The sequence below is a fragment of the Pezoporus occidentalis genome, unplaced genomic scaffold (assembly GCF_034315485.1).
Source record: "Pezoporus occidentalis ecotype Australia unplaced genomic scaffold, CSIRO_AGI_Poc_V1 ctg43, whole genome shotgun sequence".
NCBI lineage: Eukaryota > Metazoa > Chordata > Aves > Psittaciformes > Psittacidae > Pezoporus > Pezoporus occidentalis.
This window is the reverse complement of record NW_026915758.1, coordinates 4,346,986-4,369,158: the sequence shown is the minus strand read 5'-3', so window position 1 is coordinate 4,369,158 and position 22,173 is coordinate 4,346,986. Positions and strand designations below refer to the sequence as shown.

The 22,173-nt window shown below is 43.1% G+C and overlaps 1 protein-coding gene across 2 annotated transcripts in view; it reads right to left on the bottom strand.

Annotated features, from left to right (window-relative positions):
- PXDN (peroxidasin) overlaps window positions 1–21,587 on the bottom strand; it is a 92,694-nt gene extending 71,107 nt beyond the window's left edge. Inside the window, exon 1 of one of the 2 annotated variants that reach the window (XM_062634573.1) lies at window positions 21,264–21,587. In XM_062634573.1, coding sequence (XP_062490557.1) covers window positions 21,264–21,475 — 212 coding nt within the window. In that variant the 5' untranslated portion in view covers window positions 21,476–21,587. The remainder of the gene's footprint in view (window positions 1–21,263) is intronic. The other variant, XM_062634572.1, reaches the window with a different exon arrangement.
- Between the last annotated feature and the right edge of the window lie 586 nt (window positions 21,588–22,173).

Here is a 22,173-nt window from a genome sequence, read left to right as displayed (position 1 = left end):
GTCACAAATCAATCTTGAATTGCTGAGGTGAGTAGCTCGAGATAGGACGCCTTCAACACCGGAGCGGGAGGGAGGTCAGCCTCCAGGAGCCTCAACTCAGAGCTTCAAGAGCCACCGAGGGAGCCTCAAGTCCTCGACAGGACCTGCCCAGGAGCCGGCAGCTCAGCTGACGAGAGCGAGCAGCTGACACACAGGGGGCGGAGCCAGGAGCAGCGGCACCAGCCCTGGGTGGGTAAAAACCTGCCCCAGGGAGCGCGAGCGACCACGAGCGCAGCATGGTGAGCGCTCGTCGTATGACCAGGGCCCGGTCTGGGAGCTCTGCTCTGGCTGCCCCAGCGGTGGTCAGCGAAGGCACCCAGACAGAGCCGATGAGAGGGGAGGCTGCAGTGCAGAGCTCGGGGTGTAGAGAGAGTGCCTGCACTGGTCTGGTGAGGGGAGGGTGCACAACGGGCAGGGCTGCACTCGGTGCTCCCTGGTGGACGTCCTCCTGCAGCAGGGGCTGAGCTGAGGGATGATGTTAATAGACTGCGAGATGTCAGGGAAGCTGAGAGGAAGCAGGAATGCTTGCTCCCGGCCCAAACTGTGCAGGGGCCTCAAGCGTCACCTCTACCTCATGAAAGAAAGAAGGAGGCCGTTAACCCGGGAAGCTGGGAATTAGTGACAAAAAAAAAAACAAGGAAAAAAAGAAGGAAAAGGACAACCAAAAGCGAGGAGCTTCCCCCTAAATCCCCTGTCTCCACGCAGAACAGCTTTGCTGTCCTGCAGGGGGCTAATGAGGAAGTGCACTCGAGCCAGAAACAGCCGGCTGATGCACTGCTAAAGAAGATCTCTACTGGTGTTGCCAGGAAAAAGCGGCGAGTCGTAGTAGTAGGGGACTCTACACTGAAAGGGACAGAAGCACTTGTCTGCCGGCCAAACCCCGTCTCAAGGGAGGTGTGTTGCCTACCGGGGGCATGGATCAGGGATGTGGCAGAAAGGCTGCCTGCTCTAGTAAGTCCCACGGATTATTACCCACTCCTGGTGATCCATGTGGGTGCTAGGGACATAGATAGTAGTAGCCTGGGGAACATAAAGAAGGACTACAGAGCCCTGGGGGAGGTGGTTAGGGGCTCTGGAGCTCAGGTGGTCTTTTCATCAATTCTCCAGGGTACAGAGGAGGACCTAAAAAAAGGTAGGAGGATTGTCCAGGTTAATAAGTGGTTAAAAGGGTGGTGTCATAGTCAGGGGTTTGGGTGTCTTGAACATGGGACCCAAGCTTGTAGGCCAGGTCTACTGGGGGCTGGTGGAGCTGCTGCTAAAGGGAAAGAGCAGTTTTGGTAGGAGGCTTGCAAGGCTGGTCAAGGAGGCTTTAAACTAGATGTGTTGGGGGAGGGGAGCATCATTCCAACACACCCAGTCAGTTGCCAGAACCTATAATAAATGCCTGGAGCAATGTAGAGATATCCCAGGTGCTCCAGCCAATGAGCCGGCTTCAGTTGGAGCTCGGCTCAGATGCCTCTATACAAATGCCTGTAGCATGGGGAACAAATGAGGAATTAGAGATGTGTGCACGTCTACGAGGGTATGATATAATAGGCATCACAGAAACATGGTGGGATGGCTCCTTTGACTGGAGTGTTGGAATGGAAGGTTACAGGCTCTTTAGGAAGGACAGGCCTGGCAGGCGGGGAGGGGGAGTTGCCCTTTATGTTAGGGATAGGCTGGAGAGTATGGAACTCTGTCTGGGGACAGGTGAGCAGTCCACAGAGAGTTTGTGGGTCAGGGTTAAAGGGAATATAGCTATGGGAGACATTACTGTGGGGATCTGTTACAGACCGCCTGATCAAGGAGAACCTGTGGATGAAGCACTCTATAGACAGATAGGAAAAGCCTCACACTCGCAGGCCCTTGTTCTCATGGCTGACTTCAACCACCCTGACATCTGTTGGAAGAACGGTATAACCCGGCACAAGCAATCCAGGAGGTTCCTCAATTGTGTAGAAGACAACTTCCTTCTGCAAGTAATAGAGGAGCCGACAAGGAGAGGTGCCGTGCTTGACCTCGTGCTCACCAACAGGGAAGGGCTCCTTGGAAATGTGACGCTCTAGGGCAGCCTTGGATGCAGCAATCATGAGATGCTCGAATTTGAGATTCTCAGGACAGTGAGAAGAGCGTGCAGCAAGCTCACTGCCCTGGACTTCAGGAGAGCAGACTTTGGCTTCTTCAGGAGCCTGCTTAGGAAGGTTCCATGGGATACAGCCCTAGAGGGCAGAGGGGCCCAAGACTGTTGGTTGATATTCAAGGATCACCTGCTGCAAGCTCAGGAGTGTTGCATCCCAACCAGAAGGAAGTGCAGCAGGAGGGCCAGGAGACCTCCTTGGATGGATAAGGAGCTCCTGAGGAAAATTCAATTGAAAAAAGAGGCTTATAATAAGTGGAAGCAAGGACAGGTGTCATGGGAAGAGTACAGGGATATTGTCCAAGAAGCTAGGGACCAGGTTAGGAAAGCTAAGGCCCGCTTAGAATTAAACTTAGCTAGAGGTATTAAAGATAACAGGAAGGGATTCTACAGGTACATAGCAAATAAAAAACAGACTAGGGAGAATGTAGGCCCACTCAAGAAGCTCTCAGGAGAACTGGCTACACAGGATTTGGAGAAGGCTGAGGTTCTGAATGACTTCTTTGCCTCGGTCTTCACTGGCAAAGGCTCTGACCACACCACCCAAGTCTTGGAAGGCAGATGCAGGGACTGTGAGAATGAAGACCTTGCACCCACTGTGGGAGAGGAACTGGTTCGAGACCATCTTAAAAATCTGAACGGGCACAAGTCCATGGGTCCTGATGAGATCCATCCACAGGTCCTGAAGGAGCTGGCGAATGAAGTTGCAAAGCCGCTGGCCATCATATTTGAGAAATCGTGGCAGTCAGGTGCAGTTCCCGATGACTGGAAAAAGGGAAACATAACCCCCATTTTCAAGAAGGGGAAAATGGATGACTCGGGGAGTTACAGACTAGTCAGTCTCACCTCTGTGCCTGGCAAAATCTTGGAGCAGATTCTCCTGGAAGGCATGCTAAGGCACATGAAAATCAACAAGGTGGTTGGTGACAGCCAGCATGGCTTCACTAAGGGGAAATCCTGCCTGACCAATTTGGTGGCCTTCTACGATGGGGCTACAGAACTGATGGACAGGGGTAGAGCAGTTGATGTTATCTACCTGGACTTGTGTAAAGCGTTCAACACTGTCCCACATGACATCCTTGTCTCTAAATTGGAGAGACATCAATTTGATGGATGGACCACTCGGTGGATAAAGAACTGGCTGGATGGCCACACACAAAGAGTTGTGGTCAATGGCTCAATGTCCGGCTGGAGACCAGTAGCGAGTGGTGTCCCTCAGGGATCGGTGTTGGGACCGGTCTTGTTTGACGTCTTCAACGCTGACATGGACAGTGGGATTGAGTGTGCCCTCAGCAAGTTTGCTGATGACACCAAGCTGTGTGGTTCGGTTGATATGCTGGAGGGAAGGGATGCCATCCAGAGGGACCTTGACACGCTTGTGAGGTGGGCTGATGCCAACCTCATGAGGTTTAACCATGACAAGTGCAAGGTCCTACACCTGGGTCGGAGCAATCCCAGGCACAGCTACAGGTTGGGCAGAGAAGAGATTCAGAGCAGCCCAGGGGAGTAGGACTTGGGGGTGCTGGTTGATGAGAAAATGAACATGAGCCAGCAGTGTGCGCTTGCAGCCCAGAAAGCCAACCATATCCTGGGCTGCATTAAAAGGAGCGTGACCAGCAGGTCGAAGGAGGTGATCCTGCCCCTCTACTCTGCTCTTGTGAGACCTCACCTGGAGTATTGTGTGCACTTCTGGTGTCCTCAACGTAAAAAGGACGTGGAACTGTTGGAACAAGTCCAGAGAAGGGCCACGAGGATGACCAGGGGACTGGAGCACCTCCCGTATGAAGACAGGCTGAGGAAGTTGGGACTGGAGGAGAGAAGGCTGCGTGGAGACCTCATAGCAGCCTTCCAATATCTGAAGGGGGCCGACAGGGATGCTGGAGAGGGACTCTTCATTAGGAACTGTAGTGATAGGACAAGGGGTAACGGGTTAAAACTTAAACAGGGGAAGTTTAGGTTGGATATAAGAAGGAAATTCTTTCCTGTTAGGGTGGTGAGGCACTGGAATAGGTTGCCTAGGGAGGCTGTGAATGCTCCATCCCTTACAGTGTTCAAGGCCAGGTTGGACGAGGCCTTGGCTGATATGATTTAGCGTTAGGTGTCCCTGCCCACGGCAGGGGGGTTGGAACTAGATGATCTTAAGGTCCTTTCCAACCCTAACGATTCTATGATTCTGTGATAATCTGATCTTTTCCACTTTGAACCCATTTCAACCTTCATCCCTCTTTCACCCCCTATCAATTACAAACTATCACTCAGGCCATATAAATATCATCTGGGCTACATCGGGAGCAACTTCACATGCTTGCCAGTAACATATCATAGCAAAAGTGGACTCTTAAGGGGTATTTGCTAGTGTTCAGACGGAACAAAAAATGCTTTCAGCCACATGCATATGCAAAAAGGGGAAAAAATTAAAACATTTAATTAGTGTTACCAAAGTAGAATGAAAATACTAGAAATACCTTTTAAAGATTAAATTATATACAAACATGCCTTTAGGAACATCGCATCATTATTATCTCATATCACATAATAAATACCTAGTCTGGCAGCTCAATAGACGGGAGGTTAATAAAAAAGTAATTTGTGGAAGCTAAAACTGTAAACATTTCCAATGTAAGATATCCACTTTGGCTGCCAGGCTGGAGCAGCAGGCTCAGGGAAGCATGGAGCAGGGATAGGTGGCTCGCACTTCCCCAGCAAGGAGGGAAATTAGCAGGGGCCTTCTGCAAGGAGGGCTCAGGGGCATTTACAGTCTTTTGTGTGCATTGAAGCTGGCCTTTCAAGTTGTATCACAAACTTGGCTTATTTTCAGGGTTTTCCCTGACAGCAAGCTTAGTTCAGTGAGGCCCCAGGGCAGTTTTAACAGCTTCCCTCAGGAAATGGTTCCTCCTTCCTGCAGCCTGCCAGGCCACCTCTTCAACAGGGGTAACATGAGTGACCACAGACATCACAGGCCACAAAATCAGGGAAATGATTCAGAGTGAAACCAAATGTTTTTCCAATGTTATTATTCAGCTAACTCTGCAAACTGACTGTGAAGATGAATAAGCAACTATTGCTGGCACCCAGCAGCCAAATCAAACCTTAAGTACCACTCACAGGGTGTTTCTGGGTTGTGTTTTTTTTAACTGCCAAGAGGTACTATCTCTATTTGGCAACAGAAAACTAGAACAAAATAAGTATGTGCATACTAGCACTGAGATATTAAATAGACCAGCTACTTAAATACATTAGACTCACTATTTTCTTTTCATATACACCTTTTCTTTTATACACCTTTTCATTTAAGTCACCTCTAAAAGAATAAGTTTGAGTACTATTTGCAGTCAAAAATTAAAAAAAAAAAATTAGTTTCATAAGCAGATATATCTACTAATTATTTTTCATCTTTGAGTAATAGATTCTTAGAATGTTCTTACTACCCAAACCCATATATTTACATATCTTGGAAACATACAAATTATTAGTACTCTGCTTGACTAAGAGGACTGCTTAAAAGCCAGTGAAAAAACTCCTTCCCACAGATATTATTCACCAAATTCACCTGAAGAATCCTCTTGACACACAGCTAAACCATCATTGTTGTAAGACTGGTTAGTCACATAAATATACCCTCTGATCTAGAGGCATACAAATGCCAATTTATGGCTGGGATTTCCACAAAAACTTAAGATACCTTAAGTAGAATTTAAGAAGTTGAAGAGTGCAAGCCACAGACCCAGCAGTTAACCTCTTAAACCAAGGAATTTCTTCTGGTGAAGTTTCCTCAGGCATCAGATCTGCTATCAGTCATGGCTGAAATCTCGCCTGAGATTTTGTACTTGCTCTGATCTCTGGAGGGACAAATCCTTCCCATGTCCAAACCACAGGGTTAAAGATAAGGCTGAGCTGAATGGACATTTTACTTCACACCCTCTTTGAAGCTTTGTCACTATACAGTTAAAAATGACAGATTTATGGAATGAAAGAGACGCCAACCAAGAGAGAAAGAAAAAGGAAATTTTAAATCCACAAACGCGTTCAACAATTTTTTTCAAATCCTGACAGAATTAGAAATTTCTTACATCTGGGTCCAGATCTTAAAAAGAATTTATTTTATGAGCACCTACCATCATGTCCAATTATCTCCAAAGTTCAAAGTTAAAAAATAAAATCAATTAATTCCACCCTAATCACCTGCCTGTTTTAAAATGTTTTGTTTATACTGTTCAGAAGATTGGCTCTTGAAAAAGTGAAATATCCCTTTAGATATATAAGGATATTTTCAAAGTAAAGTCAACCAACAAAAGCCAGCAAGTAAATAAATGATATTTTAATATTCAAGGATCATATAAATGCAAATTCTACTTCAGATAACAGACTACAATGTATTTATTATTATAGGCTAATGATGAGATTTAAACATCTGACAAACATTTTACCAATATTGAAAAATAGTTTTAATTGAACTTGATATTGTTGAATCGTGGATGCCAAACAACAACTAGTTCTTTCTTTGTTGAATAAGGGATTACGAACACATGCCACAGAGTTAAAAACTGACCTACATAATATACCTGAGTACCTGAGTGTATGCATTGTACAGAAGTTATTTGCCTACCTCTTATACCTGTTCTCTAAGTGTTGTTCATGTTGCAAGTTCATTAAAAATGGAAAACTTAACCTGTACTATCTAATGTGTTTGGTATACCCACAAAATTCTTCAAAAGATAATTATATTTTACATCAATTGATAGATATCTTCCATGCAGGTATGACTGGTATAAAGATTGACATTGAATACCAGGGGGTGTTCTTATCTTATCATAAACCTTGCTTTCTGCCACTTCATTACTGTGCCGAACTGTTCAACTGGAAATCGCCAATAAATACTGTGTCTCAGACTAGTTTTAAATTGTAGACAATATTTCTTACATTTCCACTTCTTTTATGCAATTCTTCACATGCAAGATGTATCCAGAAATCATAGAATCACAGAATAGTTTTGGCTAGAAGAGACCTTAAAGATAATCCAGTTTCAGCCCCTCCTGCCATGGGCAGGGACTCCTTCCACTAGACCTGGTTGCTCAAAGTCCCATCCAGCCTGGTACTGAACACTTCCAGGGATGGGGCAGCCATAGATTCCTTGGGCAGCCTGTTCCAGTGTTTCACCAGCCTCATAGTGAAAAATTTCTTTCTAACATCTAATCTAAATGTCCCTGTTGTCAGCTTAAAGCCATTCTCCCTTGCCCTATCACCACATGCACTTGTAAAACAGCCCTTTCCAGCTTTATTGTGGGTCCCCTTTAGTTACTAGAAGGCTGCTCTAATGTCACCCCAGATTCTTCTACTCTCCAGACTGAACAAGCCAAACTCTCTCAGCCTGTCTTCATAGGAGAAGTGCTCCAGCCCTCTGATCATCTTCAAGGCCCTCCTCTGGACTGCCTCCAACAGGTCCATCTTTACGGAACATACAGACGTTAAAAGGAAAATGTCCACTCCAATAAGAACACAAAGTTGACACAGTATAAAACATCTCAGAAAATACATAATTGAAGAATTACAGGGATTTCTGGCTACGTTTTCAAAACTGTTGTTTACAGAATCAAGAAACGTGTCAACACGTATCAAAATTTTAGGTAATTTAGCTCACTGATAGAATACTCAGGAAAAAGAATTTCCTGAGTTTTAAAAGTTGCATTGAATACAGTATAGGAAAAGTTTCTATGCTGAGAAAGGTCTTCGGAAACCTTTAATAATTGCCTAGTAGCAATTATTTACACACCTGACAACTATGTCCTCAATCTTCATGTAAAACCTGCTTATCTATACATAAAGTCTAACTAGCAATCATTTTAATTGATTTATTTTAGCTGATTATACCCTGTACATGGGTGCTGTTACACTTACTTAAGCTTTGCTCAGGCCAATAAAATTAGATTGGAAAGCTAATGAGTTGAATCTGGCCAGAGCAAACCCCCTATTCTTGGAGTCCTGTCACAGCTCTGCAGTTCTTGCTCAGTGGAAGTTTGCCCTTTTTTTTGGCACTTAAAACCACTTTGTAATTAGATGTTGAGAATGTTACCTAAGTCAAAGATCTGACTATTATGATTCAGTTTTTGTCTATAAAAAAACAAAACAAACAAAAACTACCTTAAAATACTCCCACCTCTCAAATTTTCAGGGAGATTATCAAAATGCTATAAAAAAAAAACTATTTTCTTGAACCCAAAATAGTGATCCCAAAGAGTAACAAAATAACACGTATGCCACACCATCACACTGCTGTTCCAGCTTCTTACATTACCTTAACAGACAATGTAATACGGAATTTATTTCTGTTTATTTTGAGTTTTGAATGGCTCACTAGTTATCTGTGCACCAGAACATACACTGCCTCACATTTTTTACAAAATATTTTTGAAAAATTAAAACATTAATTAAAATTCAAAACATTATAAGACATCGATTCAGACACGCTTTAAAGATCTGAATGTTGATGACATATGGCATCTGATTATAAGTAAATCTGTCTTGTTATCATGATAATCAGGTATTAAATAACCACAAGTTATCAAACATTTTCTCCTGGAACGCATGCTAAGGCACATGAAAATCAACAAGGTGGTTGGTGACAGCCGGCATGGCTTCACTAAGGGGAAATCCTGCCTGACCAATTTGGTGGCCTTCTACGATGGGGCTACAGAACTGATGGACAGGGGTAGAGCAGTTGATGTCATCTACCTGGACTTGTGTAAAACGTTCAACACTGTCCCACATGACATCCTTGTCTCTAAATTGGAGAGACATCAATTTGATGGATGGACCACTCGGTGGATAAAGAACTGGCTGGATGGCCATACACAAAGAGTTGTGGTCAATGGCTCAATGTCCGGCTGGAGACCAGTAACGAGTCGTGTCCCTCAGGGATCGGTGTTGGGACCGGTCTTGTTTGACGTCTTCAACGCTGACATGGACAGTGGGATTGAGTGTGCCCTCAGCAAGTTTGCTGATGACACCAAGCTGTGTGGTTCGGTTGATATGCTGGAGGGAAGGGATGCCATCCAGAGGGACCTTGACACGCTTGTGAGGTGGGCTGATGCCAACCTCATGAGGTTTAACCATGACAAGTGCAAGGTCCTACACCTGGGTCGGAGCAATCCCAGGCACAGCTACAGGTTGGGCAGAGAAGAGATTCAGAGCAGCCCAGGGGAGTAGGACTTGGGGGTGCTGGTTGATGAGAAAATGAACATGAGCCAGCAGTGTGCGCTTGCAGCCCAGAAAGCCAACCATATCCTGGGCTGCATTAAAAGGAGCGTGACCAGCAGGTCGAAGGAGGTGATCCTGCCCCTCTACTTTGCTCTTGTGAGACCTCACCTGGAGTATTGTGTGCACTTCTGGTGTCCTCAACATAAAAAGGACATGGAACTGTTGGAACAAGTCCAGAGAAGGGCCACGAGGATGATCAGGGGACTGGAGCACCTCCCATATGAAGACAGGCTGAGGCAGTTGGGACTGGAGGAGAGAAGGCTGCGTGGAGACCTCATAGCAGCCTTCCAATATCTGAAGGGGGCTGATAGGGGTGCTGGACAGGGACTCTTCATTAGGAACTGTAGTGATAGGACAAGGGGTAACGGGTTAAACTTAAACAGGGGAAGTTTAGATTGGATGTAAGGAGGAAATTCTTTCCTGTAAGGGTGGTGAGGCACTGGAATAGGTTGCCCAGGGGGGTTGTGAATGCTCCATCCCTGGCAGTGTTCAAGACCAGGTTAGACGAGGCCTTGGCTGATATGGTTTAGTGTGAGGTGTCTGGCAGGGGGGGGTGGAACTAGATGTTCTTAAGGTGCTTTCCAACCCTAACTATTCTATGATTCTATGAAGAGCGAGATTTTATATTGAAATGGCTTAATAAAACCATATAAAACCAAAATATTTATCTTCTCTAGAGCATGGTGAGCACTGGACAGAGGCTATAAGCCTCTGAATTTAACTTTTTTAAGAAGTCTGAACTGAATTTCAAGCTGCACCAGCTTTGATGCTCACACTGCCTGGATGTAAGTCGAAGTAAGCATGAACTTGTTAATTCTGTAGTTTTTCTCCTATGAAGGGAACCAGCAGCCATATGGCCAATAAATGGATAATAAACCCATCAGTCTGGCTAACTCAATGCAAATAACTTGATAACAGTCATTATCATGCTCACCAGAAACAGTCATTAGGTAAGGTAATGCTGTGTACAAAGTAATGTTCTTTTCCTTTTTTAAACCAGCCAGGTAAGGAGCAGACTGCTGTAACAAGTGATTTAGGGGGAAAGAATACTGAAAGAAAATGTTTCCGAAAGATTCGGGAGTGGCAATTTGAAAAAGAATAAAATATCTGAAAATCCAACCAACAACAAATCACAAAAAAAAAAAAGTTTGCAATGTCACAGTCCTTTGGATTTAAAAAGGTATGCTCATTGTTTTGCTTAGTAAAAGAAATCAGGAAAAACAAAACAAACAAACAAAAAACCAACAAGTGAGAGCACTACATTGCGCCAAACTTCACAGTTTTAATTATAACAACTTTCACAATGTTCAGGAAGCCATGCCAGGCACTGCACAAACTCTTCAAGGTCCTAATCTTTACTAATCTTTGTAAACAAAAACACACAAAGCAGATAAAGCTGACACTCCACACTGGCCTCTCATGTGTTTTTCTGGAAGTTTCAAAATCTTTGATTTTTTGCAATAAATTAAACATTTTCTTTTTAAAAGAACCGATTCTCATTAGCAACAGTAATAATTCCATACCAAAAAGAAATCAAATTTGGCAGCCTGATAAGCAAAGGAAGGAAAAGGAAATACTTGAGTCATTACATTCCAGCTAAGCCAGCTCTCATTGCACCATCTCTTTGGATTGTCTTGAAACTTTGCCCATGTTTGCAATAATGAAGCCTGTAAAACTATTTTTGTTTTGGTTTTTTTCATCAAATCCAAATGGAAAAAAATATTAAATTGTTGTTGATAAATAGAAAAAACTATAGGATTTAACTTAGTTGTTTCTATTTTACTGTATATAGATATACACACACGCAGAGGCACAGTACATATAGCATGTGTGTATATAAACACAGGCACACACACAAGTACTTAAAATACTAACTTATTTTTATATATAAACTTCTCCAGAAATACAAGCAACTATAAATATTTAGCTTGTGTGACAATAGATTTTAAATGTCACATAAATGGAGATTTTCTGTAAGTGAAGTCTTAGACTGTAAGGCTTCCTGGAAGGAGACTCAGCCAATGTCCAAGCCCAGGAAGAATCAGAAGCCTGGGGATTACTCATGTATACAAAGGTAAAATAAGTTCACATTTGTGAAATCTAAAGTGTACAAAATATTAAATATTTGATCACAAAATAATATACAAAGTGGGAAAAAATACCGTAAATAAATACAATAAGCTTTGAAAGCCTCAGAAACTTGACTTCAAAAAGAAGCAACTGAAAAAATCCTATCTTGAGAGATGAATCAAAACAGGTGAAATTTACTGTTTGTTTTTCAATTGATAAAAAAAGAACTGGGGCCTGAAAACAATATAGCATTTTATTCTATACATTACACGCAGTAAAATATTCCTGTAAAAGGACATTTTGTAATTTAAAAAAAAATTATGCAATTCTACACATCATGCACTATTTTCTTTATTTTTGTTGTGTTCTAAATAACTGTCTGATACTTTTTCATGTCATAATAGTATTTTTTTCTATTGTGTTGGTTTCTTTCTACAGCTTCCATCTTACCCTGAGCTCTGTTCTCCTCTTTAACGACTATACTTTCTACCTCTCTGCTAGACTTTTAATCTTTCAATTTAAACTTAGTTTACTCACAAGACAATCCATAAGCATGTGTGGACAGCCTAATATTTATTTAATATCTACATCACCAAGTTTTCTGCTGGCTAATGACATGGCCATCTCATCTCTTAATGAGCACTGACCCCACCTGGGGGAGAAGTCAGTAAGAGCTACTCAGAAAAAGGGAGGAGGTGGGAGTATTTATTAGTAATATTTTTCTCTTAGGCCTATGTTTACACAATGTTAGATGAGACGCTCCTCCCCTTGTATCTCAGATCCAGACCTTCTGGAGGATGCAAGGGATAAGCATCTTTCTGTTATTTTTCCACCGGCCTTCTTTGGGAATTAGAAGAAAGAGTATATTTACCCATGTCAAAGAATCCATTTCTTACTCTTTCCAGTGAGTAATCCCATGTTTGTCTCTGTTACTCACCAACTTATTATTTGATGTCACTCATGCCCCTAAATTCCCCAATGTAATGATGAAAATTGATGTAACTCATCACTTTCAATTTTGCTCCTGTTTGGGAAAACTGGGCAACAGTAAAGACACTGAAGCTATCTGTTAGCAGAATCAGAAAGACAGAAAAATATCTAAAACTATGATTTTCAACTGGGAACCTAGACAACAATACCAAACAATCCACTCATCTAAATAATCTTCATGGCTTTCCAAAATGTTTCCAAATAAAAATAACTTGTGCTAGCCCCAGTCCAACCTCCCAAAGCTTTGGGAATCAGAAGGCACTCCTGAAACAGCTAGAAAGCAAATATTCTAGACAATCCAGCTGAGCACAAAGAGACATTGGTAGTAAATGACGAATTCTCACAGTGCTGGAAGGTAACCAGTAGAGTTTCACAGGGAGCTTTGCTGAATTCAATTTATTCATAAGTGGAAAAGGAATGAACAACAGCAAGCATAAAATTTTGCTTTTGATTATTCTTCTATTTTAACAAAGTCAGACTAGGAAGAACAGCAGAAGGGCACATCAACATTCCATGAATGGCCATTGAAATGTAGACCTAATGCATGTTAATAATATGAAGTAATGTACACAGAGAAAACCAAACCTTACAAATAAAATGGCGGGCCTAGAACTGAAAGTTACAATTTACAGACAAGATCTTAAGCTACCCTTGATAATTCCATGAAAACAACAGTTCAAGAGACAGAAATATATTGGGAATTATTAGGAAAGGAACAGAAAATGAAAACAGATACAATCCTAATCATAGAATAGTTAAGTTTGGAAGGGACCTTAAAGATCATCTAGTTCCAATTCCCCTGCCATAGGTAGGAATGCTTTCCACTAGGCCAAGTTGCTCAAAGCCCCATCCAACCTGGCCTTGAACACTTCCAGGGATGGTATCCACAGCTTCTCTGGACAACATGTTCCAGCATCTCACCACCCTCGTAGCAAAGAATTTCTTCTTAATATCTAATCTAAATCTACCCTCTGTCATCTTAAAGCCATTCCCCCTTCTGCTGTCAGATACCTTGTCTTTTTCAGATATCTTGTAGGCACCCTTTAGGTATTGAAGACTGTTATAAGGTCTCCCCTGAGCCTTCTCTTCTCAAGGCTGAACAATCTGCTCTAATGCTCCTCCATAAACCCCTAGTTAGCCCATATACCAGATTGGTCCATCCAGACACTGGGCAAAGTTATAATTTCCTCACCTCAAAACACAGCAGAGAGGGAAGGAGCAGTTCAGATGTTAAGAACATAAATCTTTCAGTGAGAAGATTTCTCAACTTTAAAAAGAATTGAGAAGCTTTGAATCTAAGGTCTTAAAATCACGGCTGTCACTGAAATGACAGAGAGGGATATAGAGTATGCACTGCCTCTTCCAATAGAAGAAATGGGGAACACCAAGTGAAGCTGGCAACTTGCATGCTTCAAACAAAAGATGAGAGCAACTTAGACTACTGTCGTGGTTTAAACCCAGTCAGGTAATTCGTTCGCTCACTTCCCCCCCTTTCTTGCCCTCCCCCTGCTCTCGGAGGGACGGAGAGGAGAATCGAAAAGAATGCAACTCCCACGGGTTGAGATAAGAACAGTTTAGTAACTAAGGTATAACACACATCACTACTGCTACCACCAGTGATAATAATGATAAAGGAAATAACAAGGGAAGAGAATACAACACCTCAGCACCAGCCGACCGATAACTTGCCCCCCCTCAGCCCGACCAAGCACCGACCGATACCTCCTCCAACCCTGCAGTCTCCCAGCCCTTCCGGCTAACTCCCAGTTACCTCCCGGGCATGACGTGCTGTGGTATGGAATACCTCTTTGGTCAGTTTGGGTCAGGTGTCCTGTCTCTGCTTCCTCCTGGCTTCCCTTCCTCCCTGGCAGAGCATGAGGCTCACAAAGTCCTTGGCCAAACCAAAACATCGCTATCAGCTCTGTTCCCGAGCTGAAAGTCAAAACACTGCACTACACCAGCTACCAAGAAGGAGAAAAATGACTGCTACTGCTGAACCCAGGACAACTACGCAGTTTGTATAGTACTCCTCACTGAAAGTTATGAGTGCAAGTAGCAGCTAAATTAGTTGAAAACAGATTTGTGGAGGAGAAATCCATCAAGATTTATATATAATGGGGAAATGATCTTTAGCTCAGAAAATCCCTAAACTGCAAATTACAGGGATGAATCACTACATGCTGCTCAATTCTGTCTACTTGTTTATAAGCTGCACTTTCAGTCACCCTCAAAGAACAGATAGTAGCTCAAATGGATCTTTGGTTTTACTCATTACAGGTATCATTACAGATATTTAGCATTTTGACACTCAAATGTTAAGTATTTACTTGTCAAAAATATATCTTAGTAGAAACAGATGAAAATCAGAAATTATATTTACTAACTGTAACATAATACAACATATTCCTCTGATGACAGTGTGTTAGAGTAGGATACTTGCAGGAAACAATGGGTATGATTTTGCTCCACATGTTTTCCCATTCTTCAACAAAGAATCTGATGAGGGTTAGCTTGCTGTTGAGATAACAAAAATACCTTCCTACTAATGGATCTAGTGATATGTAAATCTTCTGTAAATGAAGACAGTTTTGGGCCTTCTGCTGCATCCCTCAGCACCTTTGCCTAATGTGTCCCAGTAAATGCCAAACACCCTATAAATGCTGTGCCCTTCTGTCACTGCTAATGACCAAGCACATCCTACAAGCTCTGCAAATGTCTCCTTAACATACTCATGCCTTGGCCCTGGCATGTTCCATCAGCAGTACAGACAGATTGTTTGGGAATGGCTTTAGAGGGTTCCCATCCTACACACCCTCCCAAGCTGTTTTGCTGGGGAGGTTTGGTATCTTTTGTGGTATCTGTTTGATTTGTTGCTACTCAGAGAACAGGGCTTAGTGGAGAAGAACACTCTCCTCTTAAAAAACAATTAACATACTTTCAGTTACTTTCTGTATTGTGTATGACTCACGATTTTTGCAAGCAGCTTCTTTCTGATGAAAATACTATGCAAATATTCTCTTCTGAAAAATATTTTTAGGTTTTGACAAAAAATATCAACATCTACATACAGATGTTTAAACTCCTATTGTTAACAGAAAACCAGTCAACACTTTCATGCTGGAGAATGCATGAATAAATTCATAAATTGCTCAGACAGTAGCAGCTTAATTCAGTTGTTCAAACAGCTGTGCTTGCTGTTGGCTTAGATGTCCTAGGCTGGGACATCTGTTGCGAGCAAGCAGATATGACTGATGCATACCTGTGTCCTTTTTGGAGAGGCAGCGAGACTAGAAATAATTTTCTCATGGAAATTCAAATAATGCTAGATAGTATAGTTAGCAAACGATAACTGATGTTAAGGGGGCTCGAACACCTCCCATCTGAAGTCAGGCTGAGATAGCTGGGGCTGTTCAGCCTGGAGAAGAGAAGGCTGCGTGGGGACCTCATAGCAGCCTTCCAGTATCTGAAGGGGGCCTATAAGGATGCTGGGGAGGGACTCTTCATTAGGGATTGTAGTGATAGGACAAGGGGTAATGGGTTCAAACAAACAGGGGAAGTTCAGGTTAGATATAAGGAAGAAGTTTTTTACTGTAAGGGTGGTGAGGCACTGGAACAGGTTGCCCAAAGAAGTTGTAAATGCTCCATCTCTGGCAGCGTTAAAGGCCAGGCTGGATGGAGTATTGCGTGATCCTTTCCAACCCTAATTATTCTATGATTGATTCTAAATGAAAGTGTCCCCTTTTGGGTGGGCTGAGTCCTGCTCCAGGACTATGTACTGTGTTGGCTACGTTGCCACTCACAAGAAGGGAAGCTCAGACACCAAACATGGCTGTAGACTCCAGTATACAGACCTACATCACTATACATATATATTGTAGCCACTTTAATTTGTGTTTTAATCTCAAATTGAATTCTGTACTTTGACACAAAATTTCCATGAAGGAAAACCATGAATGAAGATTATTTCTAATTGAAATAATCTTATGTTTTCCCCCGTTCTTTGTATTTCAAGTAAATCATCACTGGTGCCTAATGCAGTTTGCTGCCCAGTCAAGAGTCTGTCAAGATCTGGGTTGGTATTCAGTTATTCTCAAACACTTCAAAGAAACCTTCAGTATCTTTCCCTTCTTTCTTGAACACTAAGCAGGTATAAATCTGTGTCTTACCTAAAATCTTACACCAGTGTCATATCTCTTGACTACCTCCTATATGTAAACTGATGCCCAGCAGTGATCAAGCTTACTCATAGTCCAGATTTGAGAGTACAATCCTTAGACTTTCACACTGTTGAGATGAATGTCCTAATTGCTTAATCTACTGGAATTTTTCTAAAAGGGTTTCAAAGATCTGAAAGGAAACAACAACCCTGCATTTTCAGATGAGAATGGGATGGTAGTTTGCTGACTGATAATGTATCATCTTCAAATAGCATGCATCCTTTTGCTATAACAGCCGAGAGACTACTGCACTGACAGAATTCATACATACCACCCATTTCTTTTCCCTAAATGCCTGTTTAGAGGCATAATGTTATCACTAATCAACAGTGAAATGCAAAATGTCATTACTTTTCCATTACCCCTATCTCTTTTGTAATTCGTGTCTACTCCAAACAAATGTGTGATTTGTGTAATTCAGTTGGTTTTTTTTGAGATTTTTTCAATTGTATTAAGATAGATGTCCTTGAAAAGCATCAGCAATGCTTTTCACTGGCATTGTGAGTGTACATTAGATTTCACAAAAATTGTCATGAAGCTATGAAAAAAATGTTAAGTACTTCTACTGCAGCTATCCAGAAACTTGTTACAGAATTAAACAACTAACACTCTCCCCTTTCTCTTTGGATGGATCCTTGACATTTACACTACAAACCAGAAATTAAAATAGATAAGTAAAAAGGTATGCACTTTAAACTATCAATTTTTTAGAATATGCTGCAGTCATGTAAAGAAAAGCAGTAACAAGCAACACTGAGAGTGTTGCCTTCAATTTAATTTCAGTGACTACTTTCAAAAACTACTCACCCACAATGACTGAAATTTCAAAAGTCCTGTTAGGTCTAATCACTTAAAATTACACTCTTTTAAAAGGTGCTTTACTCACAACAGACACACAGGTTAGCTAAAGTAATAATTACCCATAGCAAATACTATTATGAGTAACTAATTTCAAAATAAAATTTTCTCTTCAATGATTTGCATGCCATTCTTAGTGCAAATCAAGTCCACTTTCTTTTGTCAGCATTTGTCAATATTTCTTTTGACAACATTTTTAGTCAATTTTTACCTTTTCTGCTTTTAACAGAAATTAGTTTCTATTCTTGTTCAGTCTGTGAGATCCAGCTGCAGTGCATGCAGTTATGCTTGTACAGCTGGCAAAAACCCAGAGCATCCAGGTGTTGCCAAGAAAAACTGTGAACAAATTGTTGTATTGGTCTGAGTATGCATACCTAGCCTGATAGACAGGTTTGGATTTTGGTTATGCTTAAGCAAGATACAAATAGTAACATATTGTATCAATGCTCAAAGGACCCCAGTCAGAATTACAAGGACTATGAACTAGAAATTGCTGTAAAAACACAGAAATCCCCCAAATAAACATAAGATGGAATACAATTCTACAAAGACAGGACAGCAATAGTACTGTGTCCAGAATTTTACATTCCTCAACCATTTAAATGGTCTAATATAAATATGTTTCAGCAATTTCCATGAATACATGAACACTCTGTATTTAGTCAGAGATGAAAGGAAACTTCCACAACGGTACTTAAGGCATGAAGTGGTTTTGCAAACTGCTTTGGAGATGGGCCTCCTTCCTTAAGGGAAGTCAGCAAGGACCTGTGGGCTGGGATGCCAGCCCTACTCCTACAAAGAGCCTGAGCAATCATCTCATCTTGGGTGAAATCACATGCCCGCGCAAGGCTCCATGAGCACTTTCAATGCTGGCAGAATCCACTGTGTAGAATAAATGTATGCTGTGGATCCTTGCCTGCAGCCGGGAAGCAGAAAGTGCCAGAAAGTAGGGGAAGCAGGAGAGAGTGAGAAAATGTACAGCCAGAAGTAGCACTGGCAAGGTCAGAAAGTAGTAATGTTATGAACAGTTTTCTCAAAAGACAGACTGACATTAGGAGCAGACATTTTTGATATGAGGGGAAAAACACTTGGCTCGCATTGTTGGTCTGGGCCTCATGCTGTTTTAATCCATGTAACAAATTATATGTGAAGTAGAGCAAAGTCAACTCAGCTGCCAAAATGGGACAGTTTTCAGAACCTGTGCTCAGCAAAAATCAATGCAACTATATACTTAAAAATGAGGGAAAATTTATGATTTTTTTTTTTTCCAAAATTACTTTGCAGGGTCAATCTGTGCCCTAAGGATGAAACAAACTGAACAAGAATGTGGAATTTACCAATGCCAGTAAAAATGGGCTTAACCCATCAGCAACACATTTTGCAGGATTTCATGAGCCCATGTTTTAAAGGGGAAGGCATTTAATTGAAATTGATTCATTATTTCTAATTATCTAGATACCAACACCACTGCTAAACACATCTAATACACAGGCTCTACATGAAAGACAAACTGTCAGGGTCAAAACAGAGATGATATAACTGCTTCTTATTTTCATGTTAAAAAAAGAAACTATTCTTGTGTGTAGAAAGCCCCCTGTGGGTGATGGGCTACCTCCCTGAAGCTTAACACTGCTGTGTAGAACTGCACTTTTACACAGCAGAAAAGAAGAAAAAAAAATCAGTGGTAATTCAGTGAGTACTCAGACCTGTAATAATTATTCTGAAAGTACCTCCTACAGCTAAAGGTAGGCAATTCAGACACAACAGGTAAACTATTTATGTATAATTGGTACCTTCAAACTACTTATTATTAAATAAACTGTAACATTGTTCTTTGTCCCAGAGATCCAAATTGACTATCTTCTGGCCCATCTCCTCACTCACAGTCTGTAGCAGAAGGAATAGGAGAACTGTAGCAGATCTGTAGCAAAAGGAGTAATTGTGCATTTATAGATGTAATTTAGATATAGATTACTTATTTTATTTATAACAGTCCTCTAGTGCACTGGGGAATAAGGAGAATATCCATTACTAGATGCCAACCAAGGCCAGTTTTGTTTTGAAGAATGATGGTCATCCACAGGCATATTTTGAGAATCACTGTCCAGGACGAAAAAATGTTTTTAACTTCTTTAGCATTACGACTGCTACATTGCAGCTTGCATTATACTGGAATGATAATTCAGATTTGGGATACTAGACAATTTGATATATTAGCGGGGTTAAACGAGTATAATGCTTGCATTGTTCACACTCTTCTGACTCACTGCAAGATTATAAATACGCACCATAAGGGAAGCTCCACCCCGGCTCGGTTTGACCTAACACTTTCTGCTGTTGCAGCCCATTCTACCTATAACATGAAACCGAGCCATTAACACTTAACTCCATACTCTAAAGATTTTATTTATTTATTGCCTTTAAGATGATCCACAAAACTAGCTTTACACGGTTTCCTGTGATCTCAAGGCAAAAGAAGTTCTGTAAATGTACTTTGTTTCAAATGTAAGAAACATTAACCACCCACTTCCTGCACTGTTCCTTAAAAGGTTTACAAGTACTGCAGGACTAATCCCATTCTGCCAAAAGGCTGCGCTTCTTGCCAAAGAGGGACTCAGTTAATGTTAAATGACTGTACTCTTCACATTAAATAATACTTGGAAGCTGAAACAAACCAATGCTTTATAGATCCCTTTTGAAAATATCTGACAAAGTCACAAGTCAATTTATTACAAGAGGCCCCACAGAAAACTCCCAGGGCCAAGTTCTGCTCAGCTTCCATGGCTGCGTGTGTGTAAGGGAAGGGCAGGGCTGGTGCCAAGAGTTTTCTGAGCCCAAATAACATATAAACGGGCTAGTGGAACAAATCCGTTCCTCAAGTAAGCCTCTAAACAAAATAGTGTGTGGTGTTTGTTTAGAACTTTGCATTTCTTACTGGCAAATGGGGCTGGAAAGTAACTTTCAGTAACATCGTGAATTAAATAAATGACAATAATTGTCAATACTGAATTCTATTGCCCACTCGGGCCAGACCCTGCAGAAGAACGACTGGGCACTTACACTGACACATTAGTGCATGGATTAGAAGAACATCAAATAATGATCACAAGTCTCTGCAGGGACTTGAACCAGGTTAAGTTTCCAATAAGCCCAGGGTTTGGGTCCCGGTTAGCTCATTCATCCCCACCACGTCTCAGAACTGAACAGAAAGTGCTACATCTATCCCAGTCGATGCTCCCGCCAACTGAACATGCTTTTAAGCAGGATACTAAGGAAGCGCCAAAATCCTTCTCGGGACGATTAAACTGGATACACAATGCCTACAGGTTAACCAGAATATCCACCCCTAACCATTCCTGGAAAACCAGGGCCACCGGCCACACCCCCCGCTTCCCGCCGCCTAAGCCGGGCAGGGGACGTTGGGTTACCGCCACCCCGGGACCTGCCGCGGGGCCGCGCAAGCAACGGGGGCGGGGGGGCGGAGAGTCCAGCCCAGCCCCGGGCCGCCCCGCCGGCCCTCACCGAGGAGCCCGACCGGTAGAGGGGGGGGCGCCACGGGCCGCCCGGGCAGAGCCACAGCCGCGGGTTTAACCCCCCTCCCCTGACCGCAGACAAAGGGCTGAGGTTCCACCGCCACCCAAAGTGCCTCCCACCCCAGGTATTCCCTCCTCCTCTACCCTCCCTCCACCCCGGTCCCTGCCCGCCCGGATACTCACAGGATAGTCGTCTGGGGGGATACGGCAGGGACGCTCTCCAGCATCAGATGCATGCAGCGCACCGTGGTGCGGAAGCAGAGGCAGCGGCTGGGGCACCACACGCTCCCGCGCTGCAGCGGCGGCGGAGGGGGCTGCGCGGCGGCGGGGGGAGCGAGCAGCACCAGGAGCAAGAGGCAGAGGCCGGGAGCGGCTGCCGCTTCGCGCCGGGCCATGCTGCGCGGCGCGGGGCAGGAGGAGGAAGAGGAGGAGAGGGGCTCCGGCAGCTCGGCGTCGTACCCACTCCGCTCCCCGGCTGCGGCTGCCTCTCTGGTCGGCGGCGGGCCAGTCCCGTCCCCCGTGCACGCTGGAGGTGGGGACGGCGGTGGGCCCGCCCCGGCCGGCTGCCGACTGGGCGGCCGCCACGCCGCGGGGACTCCGCACCGCCCTGCGCACGCACCGCGGGGCAGCGCAGCGGGGCTGGGGTGTTGTTCGCGGCTGCCTCCCTCGCCTTCATCCCCAGGAAAGGGAGGGGTGAGGGTACCCTCTGAGGAGGGCGAGTGTGTGAGCCTTGGAACGGGAGAGAGGGGAAGCAAAATGAAGTGGAGGAGGTAAAGGAGAGGAAAACAAGAACAAAAAGCGGAGAAATTAGAAGTGAAAAAAATAATAACAGAAAGAAAAACCCGTATGGAAAGAAGCAAGTTCAAAGCATCAAGTCTTTTCTGCCGTGGTCTGAAAGACACGTACACAACCCTCGGACTACCCCTCTTAATGCTGCAACTTTCACTGCTGAACCAGGAAAATCTGTCGGATTTGCCTTCAACTACATTTAGCTGGCAGGTTTGGGTAGGTGTATACACCAGCAAGGACATGAAGAGGACCACCAGCATGTCACTGTACTTATGAGAATAATGGTTGCAGCCTTATCTCCCAT